This window comes from Drosophila guanche, unplaced genomic scaffold, assembly GCF_900245975.1.
Source record: "Drosophila guanche unplaced genomic scaffold, DGUA_6, whole genome shotgun sequence".
Classification (NCBI taxonomy): Eukaryota; Metazoa; Arthropoda; class Insecta; order Diptera; family Drosophilidae; genus Drosophila; species Drosophila guanche.
The window spans coordinates 41,445-56,310 of record NW_022995788.1 but is presented as its reverse complement, the minus strand read 5'-3'; the positions used below and the strand labels follow the sequence as shown (position 1 = coordinate 56,310).

At 41.7% G+C, this 14,866-nt stretch overlaps 3 protein-coding genes and 1 long non-coding RNA gene across 4 annotated transcripts; 2 read left to right on the top strand and 2 right to left on the bottom strand.

Moving 5' to 3' along the window:
* The first annotated feature begins 508 nt into the window (after nt 1-508).
* On the top strand, nt 509-3,456 carry LOC117591530 (protein yellow). The gene is made up of 3 exons (XM_034284821.1): nt 509-821; nt 2,191-2,596; nt 2,666-3,456. Exons 1-3 carry the CDS (start codon nt 589-591, stop codon nt 3,341-3,343), a joined length of 1,317 nt encoding a protein of 438 aa, XP_034140712.1. The 5' UTR covers nt 509-588; the 3' UTR covers nt 3,344-3,456.
* Nucleotides 3,373-4,379, bottom strand: LOC117591531 (anamorsin homolog). The gene is made up of 3 exons (XM_034284823.1): nt 4,221-4,379; nt 3,662-4,155; nt 3,373-3,600 (listed from the first exon to the last, which is right to left on the bottom strand). Exons 1-3 carry the CDS (start codon nt 4,354-4,356, stop codon nt 3,487-3,489), a joined length of 744 nt encoding a protein of 247 aa, XP_034140714.1. The 5' UTR covers nt 4,357-4,379; the 3' UTR covers nt 3,373-3,486.
* A 721-nt stretch (nt 4,380-5,100) lies between these two features.
* On the bottom strand, nt 5,101-6,194 carry LOC117591529. The gene is made up of 3 exons (XR_004574414.1): nt 5,879-6,194; nt 5,317-5,718; nt 5,101-5,259 (listed from the first exon to the last, which is right to left on the bottom strand). It is a non-coding gene; the product is annotated as an uncharacterized LOC117591529 (long non-coding RNA).
* Nucleotides 6,195-8,874: 2,680 nt separating this feature from the next.
* LOC117591538 (suppressor of hairless protein) lies at nt 8,875-12,500 on the top strand. The gene is made up of 4 exons (XM_034284832.1): nt 8,875-9,234; nt 10,257-11,137; nt 11,198-11,405; nt 11,473-12,500. The coding sequence occupies exons 1-4, from the start codon at nt 8,875-8,877 to the stop codon at nt 11,779-11,781; spliced, it is 1,758 nt and encodes a 585-aa protein (XP_034140723.1). The 3' UTR covers nt 11,782-12,500.
* Nucleotides 12,501-14,866: the final 2,366 nt, after the last annotated feature.

The following is a 14,866-nucleotide window of genomic DNA, read 5'->3' as shown; positions in this document are numbered from 1 at the left end:
AAAAATATGTATTTGAATTATTAATATTGGAAACGTGTTGCTGGGGGAATTCATTTTAATTGAATTAGGTGAGCAAATCATTGAATAAATGCAAATATAAAGGTAGAAAAACACTCAAGTCTGATATGAGATCAAATTCATTACATTTTCCGTTATACAAATTGTGCGGCCGACTTTCAAACTAAAAACCAACGATCCGTAATGTCTGCGCCACTCGATCTTATGGGTTCACTGCTCTTATGATTTTAATACAGATGAGCAGACAGACTGCATCCCGAAAGGTATTTATAAAATATTACCAAGTGAGAGATGCACACCCGCATCGCAACGCATTTTTTTCCTTCCGCTTATGTTGCTAATTTAAAACATCCACTCAGCAGCGAAACCGATCTTCCCACAGCTTTTTGGTATAACAGTTCAAATAGATTATAACACTCACCTGAGCTGAGCTTTAAGCTTGGCTGTAAGCATATTACGCTGCTCTTCCAGCAATGATCTTGCACTCTGCGCACAAAGCTCGCATCGAACGGTTATAAAAGCGAAGATCGGACCGAAACGACAGTACTTCGAACAAACAGTACAAAAAATATGTATACCATACGAATGGTGAGCGTGGGGCTATTGTTGTGCCTGATAAGCTGCTGGAGCTGGAGTGCGATGGCGAAGCTGGAAGAGAAATTCTCGTGGAAGCAGCTGGCCTTCGACTGGCCCAGCACAAAGGCCGAGGAGGAGGCCAAAGCAAACGGACACTACATCGAGGACAATAACCTGCCGCTGGGCGTGGAGCGTTGGCAAAACAGAATCTTTGTCACTGTGCCAAGGTAATTTACCATTATCACCATACACGTATTTATTTTATGTAGTGTTCAACAGACCAAAACCCAATATGTGAAAACCTCTTGCAGTCGATGTTAGGTTTTTTTCGGTTGGTTAATTAAATGTCAGTCTAGACTTGCAAACTCACTGACCGACTAGCTCTACAATGTAAACCTGTTTCCCCCTCTTGGCTAGGGTAACTTTTCTACGTAAATTTTCCTTTGTGTAAAAAACTATTTTGCATTTTAAATGTTAGTTTCTAAATGCAAATGCTCACGTGAAATTTATATATAATTAATAAGAGAAAACATTTAAGCACTTGACCGGATTTAATTAGAACCTTTTCATAGAAAAAGGTCAATAAGATCAGACGGTACGTGACGTCAGCTCTATTGGGGGGTTTGCCTTTAAAAAAACGAGAAGGGACGTGTGAGACGCTTCTTACGTGTCACAACTTTTCTACCCGGCACTCAGTACTACATCTGCACCTTAGCGGTGTTCTGTCAAATTTTAAATTTTTTCTTCACCTGTCATCTACATCTACAACACTTCTTACACCAACACCACTCCGTTCGCTCGCCGCCCTTCCCTAGACCCACACACTGCAGACTCGCCGCCTTTTGCGGGGGCGGAAGGGGGCGGGGCTAATTTTTAAATACAGTGGTTTCAGTGTGAGCATACAGCAGTCCTGAGAAAAAAAAATGGTGGCTCTAGCTTTTATAGTCTCTGAGAACTAGCCGACAAAAAAGACGGACGGACGGACAGGCGGGCAGACAGACATGGCTCAATCGACTCGGCTATTGATTCTGATCAAGAATATATATACATTATGGGGTCGGAAACGTTTCCTTCTGTACGTTACATACAACCGTTATTCCCCACAAATACAATAAGTATACCCTATTTACTCTTCGAGTACCGGGTATAAAAAAGAGTCCAAATGAGATAAACAAATTTTTGTTTGTTTAATAAAAACAAGAATTAAAAGTTGGATGACAAACAATTTTGAGATAAATTCTCAGATATGATTATAAACAAGAAAAAATTTGTGAGATTTCTTATCACAAAGGTTTTTCAATTTATTTCTGTAGCTTTAAATCCAACAAACTGAAAAGATGTGATATATAATAGCAGGGCTCATTGGAAAACTGCTATTTCTGTTAATTGAATATTAATTATACAATTTACTTATTGTTTAAAAAAACAGATTGTAAATATAAAGAGAGAGAAAAATTTCTATAGCTTTGCCAGGTATCGCTATAAAAAACTTACAACCTTCGCTTAGAAATACTTTCCAGCTTCCGTTGAGTAAATTTGTCTAGTTCTCAATCTATAAAACATTTTATAATTTGAATTTCCTTCTTTCCCATACAGATGGAAGGCCGGTGTTGCTGCCACCCTCAACTACATTGATCTCACATCGACTGAGAAGTCGCCAAAGTTACATCCCTATCCCAGCTGGGAGGCCAACACATTGCCCATCGATGTCAAGCCGCAGGATCAGAAGACGCCCTCGGGTGGACGTTTGGATGCTGACAAGGCGCAGGATGCTGGCATTCAGTTGAAGGACAATGCCACCATCATTTCCACATTCCGCATTCAGGTAGATGTCTGCGATCGTCTGTGGGTGTTGGACACTGGTCTGGCTGATATTCTGGGCAGCCCCAAGCAGATTACACCAAACTCCATTCTGGTGTTTGATCTCAAGACTGATACACTGCTGCGTCGTTTCACCATTCCCGCTGATCAGTCCAAGGAGGATTCGTTCTTTGCCAATATCGTGAGTAATGATGACATGAAAACGTGATTTTCTTATACTAAGGAGGGTATTCCATTTATCCAATTGCAGGTTGTGGATGCTGATCGTTCAGAGTGCCAGGATGCGTTTGCCTATGTGCCCGACTTGGGTGCCTATGGTGTGATTGTGTACTCGCTGCGAAAAGACAAGTCCTATCGTGTCAAGCACAACTTCTTCCACTTTGATCCACTACAGGGCGACTTCAATGTCGGCGGCGTCAACTTCCAGTGGACGGATGGAGTATTTGGCCTGGCCGTGGGTCCCATGAATCCGGATCACTCCAAGGACATCTACTTCCATGCTTTGGCCAGCACCAAAGAGTTCAAGGTGTCCAATCGTGTGTTGCAAAACGAATCACACGTCACGGGTGGCGATTCCTACTATGACTTTAAATATGTGGGAGATCGCGGCATGAATGGCCAGTCGACCGCCGAGGTCTTCGATCCGGAAACGGGCGTCATTTTCTACACGCAAGTGAACAAGGATGCCATCGCCTGCTGGAACATCAAGCGTCCCTACACGCCCGACACTCAAGGTCTCATTGACTCCGATTCACATACCTTGGTCTTTCCTAACGACATGAAGATCGATAGCGAGGGCACCATCTGGGTGCTGTCCGACAGGATGCCCACGTATTTGTACAAGGAGCTGGATCCTTCAGCCATTAACTACCGAATATTGATGGGAAACAATCGCGATCTCATCAAGGGTTCACCGTGCGAAATGTAAGCAGCACCCTACAGGCATTCGTTGTGTGATTTGAGCCGCGATTAATTTTTGTATTTTCATAAGGCATTAATTGTTGGTTAGTAAGTCAGCTTAATAAACTATTCTCAATGTGATTGACTGTGCGCTGTGGGGGGTCCCTTAAGTTAAATGTCCGACTTCAGCAGATTATTAGCCAGCTGCACCTTCTCGCCCGGCTTGAAGGCAGGCATGCCTAGGTAGGGGCAGGTGGAACAGCGAAAAGCGTCGCCCAGGTAGCACTGCAAAAACACAGATCATAATTATTCGAAATGCAATAGTAATCTTTTTGTCCTAACATACACTTCCGCAGCTGGATTTGATATTTTCAGTGGCCGTTGTGGCTTTCTTCTCCCTCTCAAGCTCATCGGCAAGGCCGCAGGAGCAATTCTTGCAGGCCTTGCGCTTGCCCGTGGTGCTGCAGACTTTTAGAACAGCCGGATCTGGCTTCAGTTTGTCCTCCTCATCCAGCAGTTCTTCCTCATCGATCAGCTCCTCATCGTCGCCGCTGATTTTCCACACATTCAGAGCGCTGGCGTTCTTTTTGGCAAACGAGAGGCGGGCCGAGGAGCCAGTTTCGTAACCGGGCTTCTCTGCTGTCAGAGCATCGGGACCCTCGCTGCAGTTGATGAAACCAGAGAGTTTGATTTCCTGCATTAAGCTGGCGACAGTGCCAATGAACGAAAACAAATGGAGTTTTCCGCTGGGCTTCAGCATGTGCAGCAGCTTTACGTAATTGTCGGTGAGCTGGGCGCACTCAATGACAATCAGGTCGAAGCTGGAGTTGGCGTAGGAGGCTGAAATTGAATGCCGGTCGCTAATGAATTTGCGAAGCGAAGGGCCAATTTCACATGAAACTTACAAAAAGAAAGGCGATGCACATTTTCCACAGCCACCTCGCCCTCGGTGGCGTCTTTCAGCAGCTCCACACGCTTGTCCAGATCGTCGCTTTCAGTCCAAATGTATAGAGATTTTTTCAGACCCTTAAATTGTTCCATTTTTCTAGAATGATTTTATTTTATTTGTATTTTTTTTTTTGTATATAATCGCTAGTGGCGTGACCGCTATAATTATCGATAAAATATACCGGCAGGGCCTCGAAAATATACCGAAAAATATTTTTTGTTTGTTTAATAGACCATGGATTAGATACATTATTGTTCGTAATTCTAGTTCTAAAGTTTATATTCATTCAAGTCTCTTCAGAGAATATTCGCTCAGGCGAAAGCATTTGATCCGGGCAATAAAAGCCGATTTCACGTAACGGCTAACGTATTCGGCTCTTCGGATTTTCGCAGCTAAGCTTTACATATATATATATATATATTATTTATCAGGGATCAGGGATGGTCGCACGAAGATGACATTGACAAGTACCATACAGGATACTGCACTGGCGACTGTGAAATTAGAACGTGTGTTTCTAATTTCGGTTGAAGTAAAAATACAATTGGGAGTCCCCGAGCTATTCACTGCGTGTAAACTTTTGATACGCTTTTAAAATGTATGTTAGCTGTCAGTTGATGACTGAAGAAGGTCAAATGACAGACTAAAATGTTAATGTTAAACAAGAGAATATGTTTATGAATAAAATTCTATACAGTTTTATTATAAATTAATTAATTAATTATTATTACATTTATGTTACATTAATATGGTCGGTAATTATATATGGGGGCGGCTAATTAATTAAATATTAATTAATATAGATAGATATTATTTATGTATTTATATATGCATGTATTAATTATTTATGTATGCGTTTATGTATGCATGAATTAATTATTTTATTGTCGGTGGCGGCGTGGCGGGCTCACGCCCGGGCAGGGGTGTGACCAGGATTCCGCGGCGAATGGTAATTTTGGCCCATCTACGGGAGACCAGCCGATACAACTTATGCCCTATGGGTTTTAAAAATATTGAATCTGGGATTCATTTTTTCTTTGGACTGGACTCACTTTTTATTTAGATTCGGGTAAAAAGGTCCTCTAGATTGGCCGGTCTGTTTGTTTCCTTTTTCCCGAATTTTTTCTAAACGGTCACACACACTAAACACTCTAACACTGCCGATGTTTATTTTTCCACTGCCGGCATGTTCAGCGTAGCTGCTCTACGCAGTCCCTCTTGCTGCAGCTGATCTCATCTCTTCTATTGCCCTTGAACCAAGTTCAAGGGCATAGCATGGCATTTTTGAGGGTGTGGGTGAGCTGGCTCGTGGATCCCGCAATGTTTTCGAGCCTCGCTTCTATTTTCCCCTTCTCTCGCTCTAGGGCACCGTTTATCGGCTTGCCCCTTCTAATATCAAATGCCAACCACAAACAAAAAATACTGCAAAATCCAGTATTTTGCCGATCGATTTCCTCCGAATGCAACAAATCAAATTAAATTGTTATTGGGTTATTTAGCATATTCTATTAAAAAAAATGTGCATAAATTATAACTTTTCAGAAATTAGAATCACCCCAGGAACAAAGTGGTTCTAATTTGCGAGATTCTGCTCTTAAAACAACGTTTCAATACCTTAGCGTGTTTCTTAGCTTCCATCAATGCACGAAGAGTTGGCAACACTGCAGGTGTAAAGCACGCAGCCAGAAGTCCCAGCTTCATTTGCATAAGTGGGTGTAGCCAATGATTTTTTAGCGCTCCAAACCGGTTTTGTCTTGATTCTCACGGGCACTTCAAGTAATGTATGTGTTGGTGCGCTGACTTTCTGAACTACAAATCTCGATTTGCCGATGGGAGTCGGAGGAAAATGTGCAAGTGTCAATGTGTGTGTAAATGTGCAAGGCAGCCGCCTTGCTTCCGTCAATACTCCATGCTTGTTCACACCGTGACTCTGAATACTCTAATGGAAAATATTTGCAACGCAAAGTCAATTGCAGTAATTCATTATTTGTATACATATTCATGGCTATATCCGTTACCCCTTTCATCCTAAATTATATAAAGCATATAAAGGTCACACAAATTAAATGTATTTTGATTTTGAGGGGCAAGCTTCTTCATAAATTCTTGAGGGTATTCATTTGAATGGTATGTGAGCTCAGAATAAAAAAAAATGCAAAAGGTTTCAATCGCTAACAATTAAAGCGCACATGAAGTCGAGAACATACTCGACGACGAGAACAGCAATTGAAAAGATGTATGTTCATAAATATGTATGTCCTATATACATATATGTTTTTATATTTATCTGAAAAGATTTGTCTGTAAAAGATGGATTTGGTAACAATGTTGATAATACTGCAGCAACGAAGTCGAGAAGCGACGGCGTTTAAATAATATGCATACAATTTTGAATAAAGCAGTATAAAATCTGAATTTAAAACAATTACAGCATTCAAATAAAATAACAACTTTTATTGGTATATTTATTTTTTCCAACCACCAAAAACAAGACGGACGGACGAACAGACGGACAGACAGACATGGCTCTATCGACTCGGCTATTGATGCTGATCAAGAATATATATACTTTATGGGGTCGGAATCGTTTCCTTCTGTGCGTTATTACATACAACCGTTATTTAAACAAATACAATATACCCTATTTACTCTTCGAGTACCGGGTATAACAATGTTATGATGCTTGGTTAGAAAGTTTGGTCGTGTGTAAAGGTTTAACAAATTGTATGGAAGTGAGATTTAATTTAATGGATTGATGTGTAAGTGTAGGTGTAGGTGCAAAGGCAACAGAAGGCTGCCCCAGAAAGTAGGAACAACAAAGTGTAGGAGGCGCCTGGCCAATCAACAAATAGGCACACACTCGGATTCTCATTCAATTGTTTTCTTTATTTTATTATCTCTTTTTGCATACGACCGGTCCGCATGATGATTACAATCGAAGTCCCTTCTTCTTCGCGCAATCACGATTACCCGCTTATCGATAGTTCTTAGTGATCGACTTTAATCTATTGGTATCTCCACTCGATGTATCGGTGTCGTGGACGATATCTTCGCGCGCTTATTCAAAAGATACAGTCCTTAGAACAAATAACCTGCTACAGAAGGTTCCTCCTCTTGCCCGAGTTAACCCGACTTGAAGTAATCCAGTGTGCATTAATTAATTTGGCCAATTCTCTAAAAAATAGGCTTTTATGTGAGTAATAACTCCTTAAGGTCTTTAAAACGATGGAACATTTTTTTTTTTTTCCTGGTAATAGCATGTCGTTGGCAGGCGAAGATTTCGTGTCCCACATTGTCAAGAACGTTGCAAACTTCGCATATGTTGGTGTTTCCGGCTTTGATTTTGTGCAAAATGTTATCATAGGCGCGATTCATTAATAGTCTATTTATGACCTTGTGTTTTTGTATACCCGGTACTAGAAGAGTAAATAGGGTATTTTTTATTTGTTGGGAATTACGGGGAATGTATGTACGCACAGTAGCAAACGTTTCCGATCCCATAAAGTATATTCATATATTCTTGATCAGCATCAATAGCCGAGTCGATAGAGCCATGTCTGTCTGTCCGCCCGTCTGTCCGTCTTGTTGAGCGCCTGGATCTCAGAAACTATAGAAGCTAGAGCCAACAAATGTTGCATCCAGATTTCTGTATGCTAACACTGTTACAAGAGTCATCACAAAGGGCGAAAGTCGCCCACAGCCACAATATTGAAGATAAGAGAAAAGGCCATTCCGTTGGGAAGGACTAAGAAGAACTGAAGAAATTAATTTTCAGTGGCTGCGCCCACCCCGTCCAGCAGACTTTTTTAATTATTGCACATTCTCACATTGTGCGTGTAGTGTGTAGTGCGAAGTGATCTAGATGTAAAAGACAGATGAAGAAAAAATGTAAAATTTGAAAAAATAAAAACCGCTTAAGTACAGAGTTAGTACTGAGTACCGGGTATAAAAGATGTAACTCGTAAGAAGCGTCCCTTCTCGTTGTATATCAATTTTTCATATAATGGTCAGAAAAATCCTCTAGTCTGTCTATACGGTCCTCTCATGCGTCTAAAGTTTAGACTCCAAACGGTTAGAGTGTGACATGTCACGACGTGACGCAAAGAAAACTCGGTCCATGCCCACCTCTAATTTTAAGTGTTATTAAGCGGTGAAGATATCGCCGGTAGGTGTCAACTATCGTAAATAACAAACCTTCGATGTATCGATACATTGCTCACAAGTCGCTTTTTTATAAATTGATTATAAATATAACTCAAGCGCTAGTTACAGCATTAAACAGAAGGCAGCCGCTGCAACCGCTAGTCGCTAGAGTCAGGTGGTTTTCAAAATAGAAATATGTGATTACGGTGTCCAGTACAAAAATCAAGTCTCCATCAGCGAATCCGACCAAGACGAAGAGAGAGAGAGAGTGCGTGAGAGAAACGACAGCTGCTGGCCGTGTGTGTTGGTGCAGGATAACAAATACAAAACATACAACAACAACAAATATTACACATAAAGTGCCAAAACTATAAACGAATTTGCCAAAAAAATAAAACAAAAAGAGCTAACCAAAAGCAAGCAACCATTAAATTTCATAGAATTCTATGCAGAAGACATGTGCATAAATGAAGAGCTACAACCAATTTAGTTTGAACGCCGTTGCCCCGCCCGCCATTGCCTACGAGAACGCAGCCGCAGCAGCAGCCCTAAGTTCAAGCAATTCGCCCCTCGATCACAATCAGCAGCAGCAGCGTCAGGACATGCCGCACTTTGGACTGGGCAGCGGTCCTCAGCCGCCGCCGACGCAGCAGCAGCAAGTGCACCATCAGCAGCAGCAACAACAACAACAGCAACAACAAATGCAACTGTCCATGTTGCCGGGTCCGTACCGGCCGCACATCGAGGAAAAAAAGCTGACGCGCGATGCCATGGAGAAGTATATGAGGGAGCGTAACGATATGGTCATCGTGATACTCCATGCCAAGGTGCGATATGACATGGTTTTGGGGATCATTTGGTAGGGCTCTCGAAGGGATTTTAGGAAGTATAAATGGGGGCACTTTTGGTAGGTTCAGGTTAAAAAGGTGGCTGGTGGAGTTCTTAAAGTTCGTCAATTCAATTGAAGAAAGCTAAGAGTAGTTTGTTTTATCAATGTTCTTACAGGATATAGATATGATGTCCAGGAAATACTTCACTAATTTATGTGGATATTTATCCTGATGAAAACCTAAAACATTTACAATTTAGATGTAAGGTAATTTAGGCCAGGAAATGTGTGTAATTTGTGTCATATTTCGGTTTGAATTGAATTTCTGATAGATACTAACCACCAATTCAAAGATAAATCTTATTTCTCAGACACTGTGATGACCATAGAATGATCTTCGACATTACTTAACTATCCAAACAGTTCCTTAATGCTCCTGGTCTTTGCGAATTCGTACGCTATCCTGAAGATTGTTCTCACATCTGTTTGAAATATTCCCATTTAATTCCCAGTCCACTCTATACTCTATACTATACTAGATAGCCTTTAAAATATTTCTTCAAGTACCGAAATGTTCTTCAAGTAGGTTTTAAATTGATATTCCCATTCTAATCAGAGTCACCTCCTCCACGAACATCCGCGCCAAAGTGTCCGATTCGTTTGTCCAGCTTAAAAGTGTTACATTTTTGCGGTTTTGGCGAAAAGCGAAAAAAATGAGAATGAAATTGTCGCGGTCGCTTTTTTAGTGGTGGCGATCTTAAAACGGCAACGACTGCTGCCAAATGGGAATCCTTCACACTCCAGTGAATCCAAATTGAGCAACGCAGCGCGCTCGGTGCGGTTCCCCGTTGCCCGGTTCGGTTCAGTCCAGCCCGAGCCGAGCCGCAATGAAAATAATCGAAATTAATTACAGACAATTAGCAAAGCTGCATAGCTTGCGGTTTTGATAGTATTTGCCGATAATCCGAGCGAGTAACAATTTGTGCTAATTGAATTTTTCGATCTTTCGCGTCTTTCCAGGTGGCCCAGAAGTCCTATGGCAATGAGAAGCGCTTCTTCTGCCCGCCGCCCTGCATCTATCTGTTTGGCAGCGGCTGGCGACGGCGCTACGAGGAGATGCTGCAGCAGGGCGAGGGTGAACAGGGGGCTCAGCTGTGCGCCTTCATTGGCATTGGGAGCAGTGACCAGGACATGCAGCAGCTGGATCTCAACGGAAAGCAGTACTGTGCTGCCAAGACCCTCTTCATTTCGGACTCGGACAAACGCAAACACTTTATGCTGTCGGTGAAGATGTTTTACGGGAATGGCCACGACATCGGCGTGTTCAATTCGAAACGGATCAAGGTGATATCAAAGCCATCCAAGAAAAAGCAGTCACTAAAAAACGCCGACCTGTGCATAGCCAGCGGCACAAATGTGGCCCTCTTCAATCGCCTGCGCTCGCAAACCGTCTCCACTCGGTATCTGCATGTGGAGAATGGACACTTTCATGCCTCGTCCACCCAGTGGGGGGCATTTACGATACATCTGCTCGACGACAACGAGTCCGAGTCGGAGGAGTTTCAGGTGCGCGATGGCTACATCCATTACGGTGCCACAGTCAAGCTGGTATGCTCAGTCACAGGCATGGCCCTGCCGCGCCTCATTATACGCAAGGTGGACAAGCAAATGGCGCTGCTGGAGGCCGATGATCCTGTCTCCCAGCTGCACAAATGTGCGTTCTACATGAAGGACACGGATCGCATGTATTTGTGCTTGTCGCAAGAGAAGATTATCCAATTTCAGGCCACGCCTTGTCCCAAGGAGCCAAACAAGGAGATGATCAATGATGGTGCCTGTTGGACAATTATTTCCACGGACAAAGCCGAGTACCAGTTCTACGAGGGCATGGGTCCTGTGGCGTAAGTTGAGCTTCTCTTCTCTGTCACGGCTTGATTTTATTTGACGTTTTCTTCTTTAAGTTCTCCAGTCACACCTGTGCCCATTGTAAATTCCCTTAATCTTAATGGTGGCGGCGATGTGGCCATGCTGGAGCTGAGCGGCGACAACTTTACGCCCCATCTGCAGGTGTGGTTCGGTGATGTGGAGGCCGAGACCATGTATCGCTGTACGGAGACGCTGCTCTGTGTGGTGCCGGAAATATCACTTTTTCGCGGCGAATGGCTTTGGGTGAGTGTCTGCGTGGAAATAGTCTATCTACCATTTGAATCGCTATCTATAACTATGATTTTGATAGGTACGACAGCCCACACAGGTGCCCATTTCGCTGGTGCGCAACGATGGCATTATCTATGCCACGGGCCTGACATTCACGTATACCCCAGAGCCGGGGCCGCGGCCGCATTGCAATACCCAGGCTGAGGATGTGATGCGGACAAGGCACAACAACAATAACAACATCTCGAACATCAGCAACAACAATAACTCGGGCTCACCGGCAGGTGGCAGCTTGCAACAGCAGGAGCAACAACAGCCACAGCAGCATCAGGCGCTGCCCTCCATCTCAGAAGTGCAATGGAATAGTCATGGTAGCGGCTTGTCCTGAGTGCAGGACAATTGCATCTTACATTTATGTCTGCTAAGTTTTTTATAGTTTCCATTAGACGCCTTAGTTTGTAGATTGACTATTTTTCTAATTCTAATTTCTCCCCTCTCATGACGCGTCTCGAACAAACAAACAGAAATTCCTCCTCTCTAGTGACACCTACTATTTAAAATCATCCTACAATTAGTGCTAGTACGCAACCAATAGATGTGTAGATGGAATACATAAAGAAAAATTTGTATATATGTAACTCGAAAGAGCTCACACACTGACACCACGACACACGCATATGATATACATATATGTATATATATTTGTATAGAATATATATACAGTTGTAATTCTAGTTAAATATACATTTTTGTATAAGTATATAGCAGATTTTTTTGGCAGCGGTTGCAAATATTTTTTAACACTTTTATTCTTGTGAATTTGCAAAGAAATGGAAAAGAAATCACCCACAAACAGAATATATAAAATTCCTTTAAAAATCATGAACACAAAAAAACATTTCATTAATAAAATCCCATATACAAATACAAAATACATTCCTGTAGGGATATTGTCTGTATATATACAATTTGGTGACATTTCTGGATTTCTTTGGCCCATATCTTTGGAACCTCTCAACGATCAAAGATCCGCGATATTATTTTTTGTACCATATAAAAATATAGATAAAAACGATTTGTTTTTAAGTCCAGACAACAATAATAAAACTAAAAAAACAAGATCGAAAGACCGAAATTATGACAAAAGAAAAAGCAAAGCATGTCGTCAGATTATACATTTATGATTTACCATGATTTAAAATTATTCTAGTCTACCAATTTTTATTGGATGGTCGCCCTGAGGAGTGTTTTGGGTGGGGTGCTGGAGGAGGGCAGGGTAAATTGCTGTGGGAATATGACCAGATATCGTGTGAATATTTTTAAACAAAACAAGTGCCCCTCTTCCCACGATGGCATGGCCCTTCTCCTACTCTTGCCCCTTCTTACGAACTTCACTTTAATTACAGTTTGGTCTGAAATCGCTGAATGCCAAGTCAAGAAACTTGTGTCTGTGCCTGTGTCTGTATATATAACACTATTGTTTCCGTTTTTACCCAACGTTAAGGAGCCGTGTTTTCGCACAGCCCAAAAAGTAGGGTCTTACGCTACTGCTGTTGCTGCCACTGCCGCTGCTGTGAGAACTTTTACTGCCTTTTGTTGAATATTTATGCATTTTATTGTTGTTGCTCTTTACAGATTTACAAATTAAGATTCGCAGTTTTAAATTAAATATCGCTTACTTCCGCTTGGGATTGTCGGATAGAGCGGCACTAAAAACTAATCTCTGAAGTTGGGAGACAAAATTTCTTATCGGAGCGGCAGTGCCAGAGGCAGCCAAGCAGGTCAACCCCTAAGAGTCGCTGCACTTATTTGATGGGAAAACAAAAGACTCAAACAGCAAACTCGCTCGTCACGTGATGTGGCTGACGAAGATGATGATGATGGAAAAACCACCACCAAAATGTGTCTCAAGTTTTGTAATTGCTACTGCAACTTCTTAAGGTCGCGCGTTGTCTTATAAGAAGCTGAATATGAAATTAGTTTGGAATTTTTAATGAACATTTCCATGAGGCCGACCCCACCTCCGTGTACTACCGTCAGTCTGGTTGGAGAGTTGGGGGCGAAGGTGCCTTGATTGCGGTCGGTCTCTTAGCTAGAAAGGGGGAAGAAAACAATTTCTAAAAGTTCTCAGGACTGCTCGACATCTAAAAAAAACGTAGTTAATTATCTCGAAGAAATCTAAGTCTATCCCCGTCTTGATTTGCCGCCTCCCCGTTGACTGCTGCCGTTTTTCACACGCTGTGTGGAAAAATTTAAATTCTCCGCAAAATACAACTCGTGGGAATTCGGTTGCGTGGGAGCCCAGCCAAGACCAATCAGGGGAAGTACACATGCAAGTCCATCCTAATATGTATATAGTAGACCTACAAAATATACATACATACCAGAGTCCTCGTATATACATATACTGCTAAGTGCTGTGTTGTCCGTTTTTTTTGTTGTTTAATATATGGAAAATACAATTCCTGTTTCAAGTTTATTGATTCAAAGTGACATTGAAAAATAAAAAGGAGGAGGACTGAATTAGTCTGTGTTGGCGGTTATAGGTAGGTATTCTGCAATTAAATAGTAGGATTTCTTTCATAATTCTTTATGTTAAACATGATTTTGTTTTTAGAAGATTTTAGAAGAATTATAGACCAATATGGATAGTCAAGCATCTTCGACTCCTTTAAGTTTTAAGAAGATTTCAAATAGTTCAAATTCAGGAAAAAGGTTCTTCAAAATCCTTTCCACATAGACTCCTTAAGATCTTTTATATCGTTGCAAGAACATTTTTCCCAAGCACTGAAACTCAATTTTGCTTTTGGGCAACACACCCAGCCCACCATCTTTGAAGGTATGGTGGCAATCGATTAAATACCCAATTGCTTAAATATTTTAATTCATAGTGAATGCTATTGAACTATAATCTGAATCGAATTTAACGCATGCTAAAAACCTTGTACTTTTTTTACCCGGTACTCGAAGAGTAAATAGGGTATATTGTACTTGTGCCGATATTTTTGTCGATAGAGCCATGTCTGTCTGTCCGTCCTGATGAGCACCTAGTACTCAGATACTATAAGAGCTAGAGCCACCAAATTCCATCCAGACTTCTGTATGCTCACACTGTTACAAGTGAGTTTCAACAATGAGCCACGCCCCCCCGTAGGGAATGACCATATCTATCAGATCACCAAATTCATTATTATAGCCACAATGAAGAAATTAATTTCCAGTGGATAAACACTCTGCTTCTGCATTATGCGGTCTCTGTCTCTGCCGTTCCTCTGAAATTTGACAAATAACCGCTAAGGTACATATGTGACGAGTAAGAAGCGTCTCACACGTACCTTCTCGTTAATAATCCATTTAAGAGATGTCAATAAGCAAATAATATTGGATATTGAATATATCCCTTATTGATGCTCTTCAGTGCAGCAATGTTACACTACTCTACACGATTTTGCCGCTTCGATCCAAACTTAATT